Source organism: Hesperophylax consimilis, chromosome 7 (genome assembly GCF_061612785.1).
Source record: "Hesperophylax consimilis isolate HC1 chromosome 7, BYU_Hcon_1.0, whole genome shotgun sequence".
NCBI classification, from domain to species: domain Eukaryota; kingdom Metazoa; phylum Arthropoda; class Insecta; order Trichoptera; family Limnephilidae; genus Hesperophylax; species Hesperophylax consimilis.
This window is the reverse complement of record NC_142842.1, coordinates 2,390,186-2,409,130: the sequence shown is the minus strand read 5'-3', so window position 1 is coordinate 2,409,130 and position 18,945 is coordinate 2,390,186. Positions and strand designations below refer to the sequence as shown.

The following is an 18,945-nucleotide window of genomic DNA, read 5'->3' as shown; positions in this document are numbered from 1 at the left end:
TCGGGCACGGTTATGAGAATCGTGCTTATACGAGAGGGAACGTTCGGCCGCGACCCGAAGCGAAGGGCCGTGCGCCGTCATGGCGTGCGAGGTGATTTGCCGTCAGAACGTTCCACAAGCGCGATTCTGAGGATCGTGCCTGAACAAAGAGAGGCCGTGGTCACGTTCGACCACGGGCCCGAAATTACCGGCCGAGAGGCGGTAACCAGCCCGGCGGTGGGCCGCGAGCGCGTCACAAACACGGGCCTCAATTCCAGGAATCAAAGAGAAAGCGGGCCCGTGTGAACGTCGCTCGGCCAGCGAAGGCCGCCGGGGTCCTATAAAACGGGCAACAGTCCCTTGGAAAGGCAGTGAGCGACCGGCAGGTCAACAACAGTCTCTTTGTGGTTTACGCCGCGTCCAACGCAGAGTTAAAGTGTTTGTGCCCCGTCTCCATGTTTCGCAGGGCATGTGATTTAGTGATAAACAATAAAGTGCCATCCAAACAATAAATAAGTTCAACCAAACAAAACCGACCGCGCGGTGGGCCGTGCCACAAAACAGTTTAAAAGTGAAAATTTTCAAGTGAATTATTGTTATATGTTTTTATTATTTCTATAAGTGAATCAATCAGACAAAGTTTAAATTTCTCGTATCACTCTTACATGGACACTTACTATATGAATTATTCTTTTTATTTAAAGTGAAATAAACAACAATTGTATAAAATGGAACAGACAATGGCCGACCTGAGGAATCTCAATCCATCCAGAGAGGCTCTCATCGAGTATCTAAATTCAATTCCGAACACAAGGGTAACTCAAACCTCACAACAAGATCCCCGCTCCACCGCCAAATCAACTATATATGTAAACTCCGCAGACGACTTTGACATCGGGGACGTAGCTTCCCTCTTCCCGTCCCAGGCTGCGCCCGTCCTCACCCAAGATGACTACGAGCAGGACCCAAACTTCCCGCCGCCACCCTGGATCACGCCCTACGGGAAAATAAGTAACAAAAAAAGGAGGAAGGCAAACTCTCCTCGCTCCACCTCACCGATCGCATCCACCTCAAATAACCGCTTCGAAGTCCTCGCGCCCCCAGCCTCAACGACTAGCGATACGATCTCGACAGCAGGCTCAAAAACCACAGACGCAGACCCCACCGCCGCGGCCGCCCCGAAAACTTTCAAGCCAAAAATCCCTCCTATAATCATCAGAACCACGACCAACTGGAACTCTATGCGCCAAAAACTACAGGCAGCCGGTGTGAAAGTCGCTAACTCAAAGGCAATCCCGACAGGCTACGTTCTCAATACGGAAGACTCTCGACAGCTTCCGTACAGCCACCCGTCTCCTCGACGAATTCAAAGTGCCCTTCCACACATTTCAACTTTTTGAAGACAAAACCACGAAAGCAGTCCTGCGCGGGATACCTCCGTCTACCTCCACGGAGGAAATAAAAGAAGAGTTAGAAGAGTTAAACCTTCCCGTCATCAGCATCACCCGCATGCGCTCAGGACCTAACAGAGTTGCGGCCCCCTTGGTTCTCGTTCAGTTAAACCACGGCGGAGCCGGACGAAAAATATTCGAGCTGGAAACACTCTTCCAGCTGCGCATCAAGGTGGAATACCTAAAACCGAAAACCGCCCCCTCCCAGTGCCACCGCTGCCAGCTTTTCGGGCACTCCGCGAGGGGCTGTCACCTGCCCCCCTGCTGCGTTAAGTGCCCCGAAAACCACCTCTCAGCCACCTGCCCCCACAAGCGGGAGGATGGAGACGCCACATGCACAAACTGCGGCGGACCCCACCCCGCCAACTACCAGGGCTGCCCAAAGCGCCCCGCACCTTCCACCTGCTACGCTCGCCGACCTGAGGTAAACCCACAAGTCACCTTTACATCCAAGCCTACCAACCCCTCTATCTCCTACGCCCAGTCCATGAACCCGCCCCCCACCCGCAACCCCTCAGGTTCTTCAAACACCCCCCCCCCCCAATAAATCCAGCACCATTTTCATTTACAGATTTCCTCAAAAAATTAAACATCCAAAAAATCGGCGAACTCCTCGCCGACCTCCTACCAAAATTTCTCTCAGCTCAAAATCCATCAGATTACATCAGTATACTGCTACATTGGCTCGAAGCTCGCCTATTCACCAACACACACAAATTAGACATACTACTCATAAACGAAACACACTTCACAGCCGCACAAGCACCAAAAATCGCCAACTTCACACTGTACAAAAATGACCGGCTACACTCACGAGGTGGTGGCACAGCCATCTACGTGAACAATAAAATCACACACCAACACAATACTACACCTACCCTCTCTACACTAGAGAGCACCTCCATTACCATCTTCACAAAATCTTCCGGTCCATTAAGAATCAACTCAATATACAACCCCCCCCAAAAAGAAATTGATCCTAAAGACCTCGAGTTGCTTCTTGATGGCCCCACCCCTACTATTCTAGCCGGAGACTTCAACTCGAAGCACTCAGACTGGAATAGTAGGCGCACCAACAAAAACGGAAGAATCCTTCACAAATTCGCCGCTTCCCATCCCGATCTAGTAGTCGCCGGCCCCGTGAGTCCCACACATTTCCCGTCACGTGGCCACACCCCAGACGTACTAGATATCGCCCTCATACACAAATCATCCTGGGCGTATAGCATACAAACCGTAAACGAACTCTCCTCCGACCACAACCCCGTGCTGTTAACCCTACATAAATTCACCAACCCCCCCCCCTCAAAAGCCAAACAAAAAACTGATTGGACGGCCTTTATGCAGAAAGTGGACGAAAACATCACCATAAAATCAAACATTAATAGCACCGACGAACTTGACTCTGCGGTTGACAATCTCGCCCTCATAATACGCACCGCCATAAATGACGCATCCAAACCTTTACCCGTACGCCTCCCCTACAGCCCGACCGACGACTTACCAAAAGACATAGCCGACCTCATCTCCAACAAAAACTTTCTCAAACGACGCTTCACTAGAACTCCAGACCCTAGAATAAAGACTGCCATTAATAGACTACAAAAACAAATTAGACAAAGACTCTCCGAAAACACAAACTTATCCTGGAACAAAAAAATACAAGAAATTAACCCAAAGGACGGCTCCATCTGGCGCTTATCAAGAACTCAGAATGGGCTCGAGAATCAAGGGAGTGAAGGGAGTACCCGAGTCACCCATCATCCTGGACGGTGGAGACAGCTACACCCGGCTGCTTGTGCACCAATACCACACCCGAGCCGATCATGCGAGTGTGGAGACGACGATGGCCGAACTGCGCACCAGCTTCCACATCTTAAAGCTGCGCTCAGTTCTCCGCCACATTAAACACATGTGCCCCGCTTGTAAAATCCGTCTCCCCCTATGACGGCACCCCTACCAGCATCACGGCTTGCACGGCATGTGCGGCCCTTCACCAACTGTGGGATGGACTACTTCGGGCCCCTGGAGGTAACCATCGGGCGCCGGAAGGAAAAACGATACGTCGCCCTCTTCACGTGCCTATCGACGAGGGCGGTGCATCTTGAGTTGGCCACCACACTGAGTGCCGACTCTGCCATAATGGCAATTCAACGGATGTCGGCAAGGCGAGGTCAGCCAGCGACCCTGATGTCCGACAACGGAACCAACTTCCACGGTGCAGACAAGGAACTGAGGGACGCCGTGGAAGACATCTGTCGGGACCCAAGGGTCCAAAATTACGCGACCACGCAAGGGATGGAGTGGAACTTCATCCCGCCCCGCAGTCCCCACATGGGGGGAGCTTGGGAGCGGCTCGTACGCTCTGTTAAGCGGGCGCTCTCAGCTACGCTCAAGGCGAGAGCGCCAAGAGAAGAGACCCTAATAACGGCGCTGGCTGAAGCGGAATACACAGTAAACTCCCGACCGCTCACCCACCTATCGGTCGACCCCAGAGACGAGGAACCGCTGACGCCCAATCACTTCCTCATGGGCTCAACGGGGAGGCGGCCCCACCTGGCCATGTACGGGGCGGCCGAGGAAGAGGTCTGCCTCAGGAAGCAGTGGAGGATCGGCCAACAGCTCGCGGACATGTTTTGGAGGCGTTGGGTCACCCACGTTAGAATTATAAAATAAATTTAGAGAATATAGAATAATAGAATAAAAATAAATCCTAAATTAAGAAATATTTCAATGTATAAAATGTATGTAACTTATGTAACTGAACTATGTATGATATAATGTAAAAAATGAAAATGTAAAAAGTAATCAATAAATAAAAGGAGCTTGGCTAGGGGACACGGGCAGAGAAGTATACTGAGAGAGCTGGTGGATATCATAGCATTTAATTCGGGCACGGTTATGAGAATCGTGCTTATACGAGAGGGAACGTTCGGCCGCGACCCGAAGCAAGGGGCCGTGCGCCGTCATGGCGTGCGAGGTGATTTGCCGTCAGAACGTTCCACAAGCGCGATTCTGAGGATCGTGCCTGAACAAAGAGAGGCCGTGGTCACGTTCGACCGCGGGCCCGAAATTACCGGCCGAGAGGCGGTTACTAGCCCGGCGGCGGGCCGCGAGCGCGTCACAAACACGGGCCTCGATTCCAGGAATCAAAGAGAAAGCGGGCCCGTGTGAACGTCGCTCGGCCAGCGAAGGCCGCCGGGGTCCTATAAAACGGGCAACAGTCCCTTGGAAAGGCAGATAGCCAGCAACCTCCACCAGCTCTACACTTCTCTCTGCTCTGCCTTCTACCTCGCTCCGACTTCTGACTCTACTCGCCTTCTCTTCTTCTGCGCCTCGCCTCACCTCGGACCTCTCTGCCTCTACAACAAGACCCGGACTCTACGACAAGGACCAGAATCAGCATCGGACCAGCTACAACGGCTAAAGAGATGTCCCGCTCTACCCCCCGACGCCACTGAAGGAAGAAGCCTTCTGCCTCCACGGATTGGGATCACCGGCCCTATTTACAGTCTTGTGTGTCACACACTTCTGTCTGGCACATCACCGCTGCCAAAACCACGGCCACTCTTCCACTTGCTGCAACGCAACTCCTCGTTGCGTTAAATGTGGTGAAAACCACCTCACGAATACCTGCCTCAAACCCCCCACAACAGCTGCAATATGCGCTCTCTGCAAAGGGCCTCACCCGGCAAATTTCAAAGGCTGCCCCGCTCGCCCCCCTCCCCGCTTCGCCAACCGGTTCAGCCAACCAAACTCTCGTCCCATCCCCCTTATGCAATACCCGGTCCAAAAGCCAAACGCCTGGCCTGGCCTCGCCCCAATTTCACCAACTTCAACGAACCCAGACACCCTCCTACATCTCAACAATTCCGCCTAGATCGGCCCTCCACCTCCACTTGACGAACTTAAACTCATCCCTGACTTCCATTACGGCTTTCGATCGGGCCATTCCACTCTCCACCAACTTCTGCGGGTGGTCGAACAAATAACAAACGGCTTTAACGAACTCCAACACACAGTACTCCTCTCCCTAGACGTCTGCAAAGCATTCGATAAAGTCTGGCACAGAGGTCTCATCTACAAAATGTACCTCCTCAGTATCCCCCTTCCAATGCTTCAACTCATAGCCAATTTCATGAAAAACCGTAAATTTAGAATCAAACTAGATGGAATCTTTTCCACTGTGAGATTGCTAAGAGCTGGTGTCCCTCAAGGCTCTATTCTCTCGCCAGCCCTCTTCAACCTCTACCTAAGCGACATCCCCACTCCCAGTATCTACGACACTCGCACCAAAATAGGTAAATTTGCAGACGATACTGAAGTCATGTCGACTTCATTAAGCGTAAAAACAGCAACACGACGCGTCCAAGCCCACGCCTCAGAATTAGAATCATTTTTCAAAAAGTGGCGTATCAGTATAAATCCCTCCAAAAGTGCCGCCTGTGTCTTCTCCCGCAAACGCCCCACAAGACCCCCCAACATCCAGTTATTCGGTGAAAAAGTCCCCTGGCAAAACAACATTAAATACCTTGGTATCACCCTCGACAGTAGATTAACCTGGTCAAAGCACATCTCAGAAACGTTAATCTCAGCCAACAGAACCTTTTCATCCCTCTTCCCCATGTTAAATAAAAGAAACAAAAATCTATCTACAAGAAATAAACTCCTGATTTACAAATCCACGATTAGGCCAAAATTACGCGAGCCCAATCTGGGCCCACGCTTCAAAAGCTCAACTAAACAGATTGCAAACATTCCAAAATAAAGTCATTCGCTCAGCCCTGGGAGCCCCCAAGTGGATGAGGGTCTCCCAACTTCACCGAGACTCCGAAGTCCCCCTCCTTAAGAACACATCATAAGTCTCGCGGAATCTTTTTACTCGGGCATTCCAACCCATACGAACCCCTCAATTAATTGCCTCGCCAAATACGACGCAAACACCAAAACAAAGCATAAAAAACCCAAACAAATCCTTAGAAAATTTCCCCCCTAATTGCAGCCATTTCATTGCACACAAATCTTTTCACAAAACCAACTAAAAAAATCTCTCCCTACAACCAATTCTAAACTCATGTTGAAAGAGAAAGGGGCCTTATTGGCCCGGAGCTCTGTATGCAATTTATTCAAAAAGATTGACAGATTCCGGCAACGTGCTAACATTGTGTAGATGGAGGATCACCACGCTGCCGGGCCTTCTAGCAGCAAACAAGCCATGCGACGTATAACTCAGACGAATGTGGACTCTTTCTTAATATGTTGCCAGACAAAATGTTTGCTTACAAGGGCTCTCCTTGCCTATGCCATGGTGGGAAACGGAGCAAGGAAAGAATTGGCACATGTTTTAGTATGTACCAATGTGGATGGGTCAGACAAATGGTCTTTATGTGAAGGCCAAAAACCCAAGATATTTAAAAATGTTTTTTATTTCGATTTTATTAACCAACTGAATTTTCAAAATCACTAGATATGCCAGGAATGCCACCACCCAATCTCCGATTGAAGATTGGATCGACGATAATTCTGCTTCGTAATTTAAACCCACCCAGATTATGCAACAGCACATGTTTGGTCTTTAAACGGAAATGTTATTGAAGCAACCATTTTGAACGGAATGTTTAAGGGAGAAATCGTTCTGTTGCCACATCCCAATGAAACCATCGGAAACTACAATCCTTTTCAAACGTCTTCAATTTCCTATTGGGTTTGGCATTCGCAGTGACAATCAATAAATCACAAGGGCAGACAATGTCCATTTGTAGCCTGGACCACATGTTTCTCTCATGGCCGTGCGTTATGTATATGTTGCATGCTCACGTGTGGGTAAACCATTGAATCTATTCATATTTTCAAAAGACAGATTGACAAAAAATATTGTTCACCAAATCGCACTAAATTAAATTAAAATTTATTACTATTATTTAAAACAACAATATTGTTTAGACATAAGAATCAATCTTTATTTACCTCATTTATAACATTTAATTTTTATCCTTTATCAATTAAGAATTTTCATTTTATTTGTTACATTTGAATATGAGATGAATAAAAAATGTATATTGAAAGTGTTGCGTTGTCTGAATTTTACGCAGAGATTTTTGAAATGTAAAATCTGACCTTCCTCTTGTTTTGAAGGTCAAGTGTGCAACATTTCATCAATCTCGGAATAAACCTGTAGATTTCTATCAAATCTAAGCCGCCCGCGCGGTGTCTGCAATGTGGCCCACCACAGACTATTTGAGAGTAATTACACTCTACTAACAGAGACAATGAACAAAGTCAATGGATTACATCAAAAAGTGGACCGGCGTATACTAGACAACAACATACTGGCAACATGTTGAAGATGACACTAAATAGTGTATGATGCTTGGAGAAAACTGCAAATACATTCACACTACTAAGTAAAGAAGAGTCACGGGTTCACCTCAACAGATAGTTGTAGAGTTGTATGTGTAGAGTAGTTTTGGAACCACATTAACAAAAAAACATATTTTATAGCAAATACGCAACATTTCAGAATATCCAGAAACCAAAATATGTGTACCATATCATTAACAATATCCAATACATGTATGCATACTTATCAATACATTAACTAATACATATTAAACTGTTCAAGACAAAACATTTTTTGATAATACATATATCATTTTTGGCTCACAGTATTAAACGCTACTCATATTCATAGCATAACAAACTAAATTAACAATAATATTATTATTAAACATGTGATGAAACCAAGACAGATAGTCTAGTCAGTCATTTTAGTAACCACCGATCAACCAATGATCAATAAATAATTTATTATTGTGGTCATTGAGACAAATACATAGGGTGCTCTAATTTGGTAAAATAAATCTAATCTAATATAATGTTTATTGCTTTCTGGCAGCTTAGTGTCTCTGATAAACTGTTGTGACCAAGGATAAAAAGAAGAGGTGAAAATTTTCTAATATTGTGTAACCTTTACACATTGACCTCGGCAAGCTAGTTGGGATTTTTAACTGATTTCTTTAACTTTAACTTAGTTTAACTGAGAATTCCTGCACGTGGCGCCGTGCCAAGAAGCCTCAAAAGATGTGAAAAATACAGAAAATCTCTGTTTTGACTAGAATTGATGCATCCAGCATTATAATGTGTTGAAGCACGAAATTTATCACGGTGCCACTGGTTAAAATAAAGTTAACAGAAGAGAAAAAAAAATTGTTTGCAATTTTGCCGAGATCAATGCTTAGGACAGGTTGTTTCGGAGAATTCGAACAATTCTTCAAATTTCAAAGTAAATTTTCAAGTTCTGTGAAAGATAATGATATAATAACAGAACTTGAATAGGACTTTCACAGAACCCAAAAATTAATGTTGAAATTTGATGAATTGTTGAAACAACCCTTTCCTAAGAACTCATTTACACTGATTGGCTCAATAAAACTCGCAATTCACAACTAGCCAGCAATTGTCATGATTTAGTGTGAATAACCAATTAGTTGGTTGCAAATCAGATTTTATTGCCGGCAGTCCGAGCATTATTCCTTGTACATACGTTACTGCCTCACTAGACAATGCCTGTTCCGAGATGGGTAGACCAATGACTGTTATCTTTCTCCTCTTGTAAAGTTGCCCATTACACAGTAAAGTTAGTTATACTAAGCTGGTGGCTGGTGGCTGGTGTCTGGTCTGGTGGCTGGTGTCTGGTGTGGTGAATAGGCTAGCGGTGGTGCAGGCTGAAGAGGTCTCCGGCAGAGGGCAGGGGGCCCAGTCCACTAGTCACGTCGGGGAGCTGCGTCACGTCCGGGAGACTCTCCAGGTGAGATTTCATCTCCGACTTGACGGCGTAAATCTTCTGCAGCTTTTCATTATACTCCTGGAAAATTGATGGGAGATTGTGGGGGTGAACAGAAGAGCCAAGGATTAATTGGATTAATTGAAATATGCAGAATTCTAATCCATGTCTATATTTAGTTGGAATCTGAATTGCCAGGGTATTTTCTCTTCCCTTTAACCTTGCAAGAAGAATGCCGTTGATCAACTGCCTCAAGCAGTCAAACTCTTTAGTAGGATCACAGAGAGGAACTACAGCTGCATGTTTAAATGTTCAATAAGCAAGAGAATACAAAGAAAAAAGACAGATATCCTGATTCGAAAATGTGCAAAAGAGGAATCAAGAGTAATCTCCAAAGTAGAAATAGCCTTGACGGTGGCGAAGCAATAAAAAAATTTGCAGATGTGATGATAAGATACTTAAAGAGTGCCAGAAGACTGACTTCCATACAAAAGGTAAAATTGAAGGAATAGCAATGTCATATTTAGGTAACATGAAATATGTACCTCTAGTCTCTGCTCGGCCTGGCTAGTCAGGTCCTTCTGTGCCTGAGTGAAGTCTCTCAGCGCTGCCGCTAACTTCCTCCGCCGCTCCAGCTCCGCTGATAGTCTGGAGTTGTAGTCCGCCAGCAGCTCCACTGCGGCTGATACCAGGCTCGATAGCTTCTGGGCTGATTCCTTATCTGGGAAAAATACACACAGTACAGTATGGTCTATTCCATCAGCCGTATATGATTCATTCCCATTGTCCAAAGTTAGTGATACCAAAGAAAGTAATTACTACAAAGCGTCATCGACGCACACAATATGAAAACAGGGTCTAAGTGGGCAAGTTACCTTCAAGCTTTGCGAGAAGTTGGACTTCTGAAACTTCCGGAGGTAAGGATGCAATTCTCTCTCTCACAGCTGCGTCACTCGATGCACTATTTTCTAGCTCCAACAGTGCCTGAAAGAAAATAAAATAAATCAGTACCAAACGAATAAACAGACATTTATCCGATTGCCAACTTCTGCTAATATTCTCGCAAATGAAAGGCTATATTACCGGCTGGACGCACAGAATACAAACCGGAAATCATACTATCCCCATTTTTTTTTAGGATGATGAAAAATATTTTATTTAAATATATTTTTAAGTACTTTTATCTCAATAATCTTAGAAAATCTGTATGGTGACTTCTGGCGTAAACATATTTGGACAGCTTTTTCTGTATCATTTTAACTTTAATTGTTCAGTAAAAAAAAAAGTGTTAAATCGACTGAGGAACTAGCGTCATTGATTCTGTGGCAACCCTTCTGTGGCAATTCAACTGTCAACCCCCTTCCCCCTCAACGAAAAGAAGAAAAAATCCACTTGTAGATTGCGGCCTGCTTGAAAACTAGGCAAAGCGGCCCCTCTGCTGAAAAAGTTGTGCATCACTGTCATAAATTTACTCCGTGTGAGGATGTAGGTAACTAGGTACCTTCATAAACATATTTATTGCTTTTTACAACAAAATGATGACGAGTTGTAATGCAAAAGAAGACGTAAAAAGGGAACAAATTTCGCATGACTTTCGCCAATTTTACAAAGTGCCTAATGGATAGCAATGTTTCACAGACAACAATCTTACATGAAAATATAAATCCGTTCCTAACGGGATAGGAAATTCCCGCCAGCCATCGTTGTGCTAACCGTCACTCTATGCTGCCTCTTTGTCTGTTACTACTTACTTCGACAATAATTCCCAATTATGTTTTCGTTTTTTTTTCAGACCCAACGATATTTATATATTCAGAAATTGTGTTGACAAAATTATTTGCACAGTATATATGTAAGTGGACCTCGTTATAACAGTCAACAATTATATGAAGATAAGCCTGAACTAAAATATCATTTTGTAATTGCTCACTATAGCCGTGAACCCGCTATTGCCGTGATCTTTATAACCAAGTTCAACTATATTATACTATAATACATTTGTTCATTATTCGAGTTTTTTTTTTATTTTTGCTATCTAAACATTAAAAACACCGTCACTGCAGTAAATCATGTAAATATATTATTTATTAATTAATTATAATTAATAAATAAATTTAATGAATAAAATTTTCTAGTATTGTAAAAATCCAAAAAATGCTTCATTTGTATACATTAATTTTCATACTAAATCACATTTTTTTGCATAATTTTGCAAAGATTCGCATTACATCACAAATAACCTGAAAAAGCTAAGAAAAAAAAAAAAAAACCCAATGGGCAACATTTTTGAAAAAAACCTTGGCTTTTTCCAACCCTGCATTCTGAGCTCCATGTTATGATATAAACTTTTCTGTAGCCTCTATGAATGTATTTTTTTCGCGGTTTAGACAAGGGGTTCGAAAAACGATCGTGAGAATTCTGCTTTGACGGTATGTTATCCACATTGTCAACATAATCCGAGAAATCTTGCCACTTTGCCTGTCTTAAATTCCGCTGTGGTATCGGATAACTGGAGCGGAATTTGTATGTCTATGCTTAGCACGACTGGCCTGTGTTAGCTATGTGGGAAGTAGCTCAAAATAATGAAATCTTATAGGTTTAACAATAAAAATGCCTAATTTCAGGGTATGTAATGTTTTTAACATATTTAAATGAGTTTCGCCAAAACAACAGAGGCCGAAATTCAGTTTGGGTTTCTGCAGAAAATCTAGTTTCGATCGGTCACTACCGGTAACTCGTGGTACAAGTGAGAAACTAGTTAAGACAAAAATATAATAAGTCAAGAATCAGATGGCGCACATTGAAAATTTTGCATCGGCGAACCAAGAGTTTTAAAGTATTTTAAAATATTTCAATAATTAGACCCAGCTCGAAGTTTTTTAACCCTTTAGTCAGGGCCGGCCGTAGGCCCAATTGGAGCAGTCCGCTCCGGGCGCCGAATTGCCAAGGCGCCATGATGCTGATATTACCTAACAGTCCTAACACATCACCCTTGAGATTATTTTTCATAAAAACGGTGCTACAAAAAATACAAATCATATTGATTACAGCGATCATCTACCCAGGCGTCTACTGGTTTTGACATTAGATACTAAAATTTTACTTGTGCCAGGCGCCGTTTGGCTCAGGGCCTGCCCTGCCTTTAGTGGCTGAAAAAAGGTAAAAAAACAAAATCGGATCGAAAAAAAAAAATTCTGATATAGGTTCACCAGTTTCCCGCTCGTGCTACGAGTTTATGGACACCACGTATAAGGTCATCAGCCATATATTGTGACTTTACCACTGCGAGGGGGTTTGTGGCAACCCTGCTACAAACAGATGTTCAATCACTGGAGGCCACGTTACCAACCTGGAAACTTTGAGACGGACGGCGAATCACGTCGGCCGTTGCGAGTTACCAGAACCAGCATGTCCGCTCTGAGGTGACGCACTTTTGGAGTTCACAGGGACCATTGCGCCCGCCGAATGAGACCTGTTTTTTTCGGCACTGTTCCACAGTGCAACTCTTCTACATTCATGTGTTCCAAACCCTGGCTGTGGAATAATTAGCCGGCGTCTGTATTTTCCCTCTCTTTAAAATATAGGTCTCTTAAAAACCCAGCTGTAGAGTTAAAGAGAGGTGACGTCATCGCTCTAGTATCTTGTGTTTTTCATTTTCATACTTGTACGTCTTGACGTGTGAGAAGGAAGAGGACGGTTGTTGATGATGTGCGTACAACCTCTCGGTGGGACTACTTTATATTCAAAATATAGAAAACAAATGACAGACTTATAATATCTTATTACTAATTGTAGGTGGTGGGACGTTTGGCTGGTTGAACGGACCGAGTTGGATATTATAAGTAGCAGTGTATAAATGAGACTTACCTTGATGAGTTCCTCGGGTTCGGGGGGGTCTCCCGGGGGAGTCTTGGGGCTCAAGGTAACGTGGGTCTCAATGAGTCCATCCACCTCCACCTTGGTCTCGCTCACCGTGCGCTCCCGCTCCCTCTCGCCGTTCCGAGACCTCTTGTCGTTGTTGTTCTCCACCGCCTCTGCCTTGCGCTTCTTCTGTTTGGCCACCGCACCCAGGGTGGCCAGGCTGGGGTCAACTGAAACAGTGAACATTGTTCATACTTCGGACTTTATACAGAACTTTTCACCCAGCTGGAAAACTTCCTTTGATTTATTTATTAACTCTAGTGTATTTCAGATACAGCAGAAATGGAGGCCTTTCCTAGAGACAACTAAAACATTCTAATGGTCTTGGCGCTGATCTTTTAACCCTGGAATAGAATACCGGTAGTAAAATGCCAATCGCCCGCTGTACACCGGCTGACATTATTTTCGTAATAACTTATTTTGCAAAATGGTGGTTTTGTAAATTGTAATGTCTTACCAGGTAATGCGTTTATATATTTACAAAAAAATATACATATCTAGCTAATGTAGTTTCTCCAGGATGGCTACTTATATTAAGAATTATTTTTTCTCTCTGTTATAAAAAAATATAATGTAATGAAAACGAACGTAAATATTCTTGAGATTTATTATACTTTCCAGCCAAATAAGCGTTCTTCAAAATAATTCATATGAGCCTTTCTTGTAAAGTGAAGTTTTTTTTTCCCATTATTTCTGGCTTTGTATTACAACTTCGAAAATGAAAAATTGAGATATTTGTCATTGAATTTTGCAATGTCCTTTTCACAGATAAAATAAATATATTTGCAAGTGACGAAACGACTGATGCATTATTTCCTTGCCAACTGAACAAAAAAAAATTGTATGCTAAGAGCATTTTTTAAGGTTTAAAATATGATAAAATTGAGGCAAGTGTGGTGAGCTACTAGGAAATCTACCTAGTAGCTCACCGCACCCACCACATCATATGTACATAAGAAAACAATATAATGTTGATAGCTCTCTCATAAATTTAAATTACTCCAAACAGGACGCACTGAGGGAAGTCAACTTTTTGGGATGCCGGGTGGAGGGTCTTTTTGGTGCATGCATCAGAAAGAGAGTTGACTACAGAGCTCTCAGCGGTAGGACCATAAATGGAAATAAGTATAAGAAGTAGTAAGAACATTTTATATAAATAGTAATATAATGGAAGTAGAATAAGTATTTAACATATAATAAGGAGCAAGTAAATTGAAATCAAGTTATAAATCATGAAACAGCGAATAGCACATAAATAAAAGTATAAAAAAGTCAATCAAAGCCGAACCAATACGATTAAAGAAAATAAATTATAGTGGACCTAACTGCCTTTCATAGCAAACCATTAAAAATATTCATAATATCGGTAACGTGGGTACGATTAAGGGTAAAGTCCACTAGGAAAAGGTAGGCTACTCACCGGGATTGTAAGGCCTAATTAGTGATGTGCGCCGACCAATATTCCTGGGAACGGGATTATTCCGACCTAATATAAATTCCCCAAAGCCGGGAATTTATTTATTTCACTCAGAAAGTTATTCTGAATGAGGCCGTCTTTTATCCACTTGAGTGATTTGCATACATTTCATATTACTTAATTAATATCATTCCTCAAAATATTAATACTGAAACACATGAACTGCTTACAGCGGTTTAAAGCCAATGATTCCACCAAGATTTCGCTGTTTCCGCCATGTATACATAATACTATTTTGCTAGAGTTTGTACATGACGGGATGCGTCAAATGCAGGTTTGACGTCAGTTGCACGCTAATGACAGTGATTGTAGCATGCCACACGAGTTGCATTCGCATCTACTACTCTTTCGACAGAAATGACGTCCAAACATGATTTGTATGTTAAAGTTATTCTGGAGGTGGGAAAATATCCATGTTTATATAACTATAATTAACCGGAATATGTTAGAAAGGATTTAGCGGCAAAGGCTATTAAGTCTATTGGATTGAGGATGGAAAGAAAGGTCAATTTGACATCATTCTCATATAGACATGAAAAAATTCTATTACGCTTTATTTATGTCATTCTTGTATTGAATATGGAATTATTGGATGGGGATCTGCTGTATCTAAATATATACATAACCTGAACACAATTCAAAAAGGAATCATAAAGACCATATTGAAAATACCCATAAGAACTCCTTCGATTGAAATTTTCAATATTTTTTATGTACCCAGTACAACAAATAGGTATATGCTAAAAATATACTATTCAAAAATACTAAACCACCTCTGAACTACCTCTACAATACTGCGTATTTATCACACTAGATCAAATCACAACGACTTAAATAATATACCAAGTCATAAAACCACATTCGGTCAAAGAAATTACACTTATTTTGCGATCTTTTCGCGATTCCCCCAGATATAAAGTGAATATAACATTTTGATGATTACAAACAAGAATAAAAATCTGGCTGAAAGAGATTAATGAAAAAAACATTAAAAACACAATAGAAAACAAATAAAATAGAAATGAATAACTTTAGTCCGCCTCAGCACAGGTCACCCTATTGAGGAGGACTAAGAAATACAATTTACTGTACATATATTCATTATCTTTTGTAGGTACAATGTTTAAATAGTCTCTAAAAATTTTTTTAAATAAAGTTCCTTGGTGGCAACGAACGCCTACAATCTACTTTTATTCGTGAGTTGTATGAGTGAACCCAAAAATTTTTTTATGCTTTTTAGAAGACCAATATTACTGTCTTCGTCGCTGGAGTCACTTGAAATTGAATTAATTCCACGGCTGCATTTGAAAAAATGATCAAGTGCCGTGTACGGAAACCAGTGGTAAAGAGTAGCATATCGGTAGGCTACTTGTGGTTGCCCCAGTCACGTAGCTTGTAAGTATCTCTGAGTATGGTGGGCCTTACAGAAGACTGAATCATGGATATTATAAGGTGGTGTCCTTTATTGGAACCAAAAAGCAGAGAAGAGAGCACCCAACAATCTTCTATATAAAAAAATATCATTATCGCATAAAGCTGCTAATTACTATGGTAAAAAAGTGGGTGTGTCAAGCCTACGCAAGACAGAAGTGAAACTTCTAGTTTCAGCTGATGCTTGGCGTGGCGCAGTTCGCTGGTGTCTGAGAGAGAGGAAAGAAGAGAAGAGAGAGAACGTTCGTGAGCGGCTCCCCCACCTCAACAAGGTTTCACTTCAAAAATGCCACAGCCGAGAATCGAACCTCGCTTAACTGATTGAAAGCCAACCACGCTGAGCACCAACTGTAAGCAAAGCCGCATAAATTGATTATATTATGTAGGTTCTGAAAATATGAGAGCTTGTTATGTTTTATAATGTTACCTACATCACACCCAAAATATAATATATTTTTAAAAATAATGTACAATGTACAGAAATAGAATCCCACACAAGATCGCGTAGTGCGCTCTAGCGAACGGATATTTTATCAGAGGGAGATAGTTTTAATTTTTTTTTCTGTAAATTATTACATATTATCAAAATAAATAAATTAATTAAATAAATGTAATACAATTATCATAATATACGGATTAGATAATAATTTTAATCCAACACAATAACGCAAAGCGCGCTCTAGCGGAGTAATGTTTTATCACAGTGAGATAAGTGTTTTTATTATTTTGCAATATTATTTTCTTTTAAAAAATGTTCTGACCTACTAAAAAATAAGATATTGAATGAAAAAGGCGTTAAAAACAAAAAAATAATGTGCGATGGCCGAGAATCGAACTCGGATCAACTGCTTGGAAGGCAACTATGCTGACCATTACACCACCAACGCCAGTTGTCGGGATGAGCTAAGAAGCATTTATATGTTACTTCAAAACTTTGACTAGATCAAATGAACTTTAATCGGTGGTGGGGGTACCCGCATTTTCGTTTCGGTCATGAGTCGGTTTTACTCCGGTCCTCGAAATTGCATGACGCGCGTAAAGAAGTTTCACTTCAATAATTATGAAGGCAATAAAAATCAAGTACTCACCGGCAATTTTGAATTCATCTATTTGTTTCCCTGTATAGACGCCCCTCTCCCCCCAGATGTTGAGTATGCGGCCCAGAGCATTGCGGGTCTTCTCATCCATCCCTGTGGCCACCATGTGCTCAAATGCCCTTTTCAGCACGTCCCCAAACTCCTTGCCATACTCCGGCCCCTTCTTCTTGCTATTCTGTATCACATCGTTGGCCAAATACATGAAAGTCAGCAACTTGCTGTCTTTTACTGGAATCAACACAAATTTCAATAAGCATTTCAATTATTTGTTCATTACGGTGAAAAGGTCAAACCCCAAATATATCTTCAAATTGCTGATACAAACGCTTATAACCACGATTTTCGGTATATTATGGTAAGTTTGCAAAAACCTTTTGAGCGATCGCTTGCAATAATGTGCCAGATTTATACAGCTTAAAAATAATAGTTTTGATAGGCACAGATTATAGCAAAGATGCATTATAATATAACTCTCCTTTTAAAACAATCCCTTCGCCGCCATTTTGGACTTTTTAAAGTTTTGTTTCAATCTAAATACGCATATATTACTCAATGCACTCAAACTAAGAACCTTGTGCATGTTAACAGTTATTTTTTGTAGTAATTGTTGAAAGTGTAATTTCCATAATCTGTGTCTAAAAGTGTGGCGGTTAGGGAAATAATTACCTATAAAATATATACATTATGTTCTGAAAAACATGTCATTCTATTTTTTTCTGATAAGTTTCGCAGATTGCATATTTTTATCGCGAGAATATTTTTCGTTAAAAATAATTCCATTGCAATCAATCAAACCAATGTTCAAAAGTTCGTATTCCGTTTACAACGCTTTAAACTAACATTTATTTAACATATTATGCAATTGAAGCCAATGATTGAAACGGTATAAATTTTCAAGATAGGACCAACGGACTGACAATAATTTGAAACAAACAATGAGGCAAATCCAAAGTGTATTGTGTTATTCTAACCGTGAAGTAAGTAATGCAGTCAAGCACATATTTATCTTCCTCTCCTCTCGTTCCTTTGCGTTAAAATCCGATTTCAATATGACCGCATTTTATTTCCGATGTTTTCAAATATAACCTAAAAATTTTCAATTTATAACAAACGAAATGCAGAATATTGAGAATTCGCGGCCTTTGGGTTTCTACTTAATAAGCAATTCTATTGTTGTTACAGCGAGGTGCCTACATTATTTATATGGCGTATTAAAAATCAATAATCAATTACTCTTATCACAATAAACAGAAACAAATAAGGCATATTTACTTTTCAGAAATTCCTTGAACCATATCTTCACGGCAGTATCATGATGTTTTCTATGGTGTATTAACCACAACGATAATGTCTGAATACTCTGCTGACTGTAATTAAGATCTTGAAGTTTTTTAATAAGGACACTTTCCGTAAACCCAGACATTATTCAAACGCAGGGGGTTTCAAAATAATTTCTCTAAAATTGTGAGAACGGAGAAACAAGAGAATAATGTCACCGAGACCGACCACAGAACATTTTTACCAATTTCTACCCGACTTCTGGCGGCGGAACGCAGAACTAGCGAATCTAGCGAATCTAGCGATGGGCACAATCGATGATTCACTCGATCTTTTCATTGAAATATTTCGATTAATTATCATGGACAAATCGATTCTATCAATAATCATCGCGCAGTACGAGTAAATGAGACAATCGTTTTGAAACGTCATTGATTCAGTCAAAAATCATCACACAGTCCGAGACAGTCGTTTTGAAACGTCATCGAACAAGCAATCGATTCTGTCAAAAATCATAACACAGTCCGA

The 18,945-nt window shown here is 41.7% G+C and overlaps 2 protein-coding genes across 2 annotated transcripts; one reads left to right on the top strand and one right to left on the bottom strand.

Annotated features, from left to right (window-relative positions):
* The first annotated feature begins 3,374 nt into the window (after positions 1 to 3,374).
* On the top strand, positions 3,375 to 4,604 carry LOC149422144 (uncharacterized). The gene is made up of 2 exons (XM_089633538.1): positions 3,375 to 4,088; positions 4,356 to 4,604. The coding sequence occupies exons 1-2, from the start codon at positions 3,375 to 3,377 to the stop codon at positions 4,602 to 4,604; spliced, it is 963 nt and encodes a 320-aa protein (XP_089489664.1).
* A 2,761-nt stretch (positions 4,605 to 7,365) lies between these two features.
* On the bottom strand, positions 7,366 to 18,664 carry LOC149422143 (regulation of nuclear pre-mRNA domain-containing protein 1B). Its single transcript, XM_089633117.1, has 6 exons — positions 18,412 to 18,664; positions 17,131 to 17,367; positions 13,081 to 13,304; positions 10,089 to 10,197; positions 9,759 to 9,934; positions 7,366 to 9,294 (listed from the first exon to the last, which is right to left on the bottom strand). The coding sequence occupies exons 1-6, from the start codon at positions 18,560 to 18,562 to the stop codon at positions 9,139 to 9,141; spliced, it is 1,053 nt and encodes a 350-aa protein (XP_089489243.1). The 5' UTR covers positions 18,563 to 18,664; the 3' UTR covers positions 7,366 to 9,138.
* Between the last annotated feature and the right edge of the window lie 281 nt (positions 18,665 to 18,945).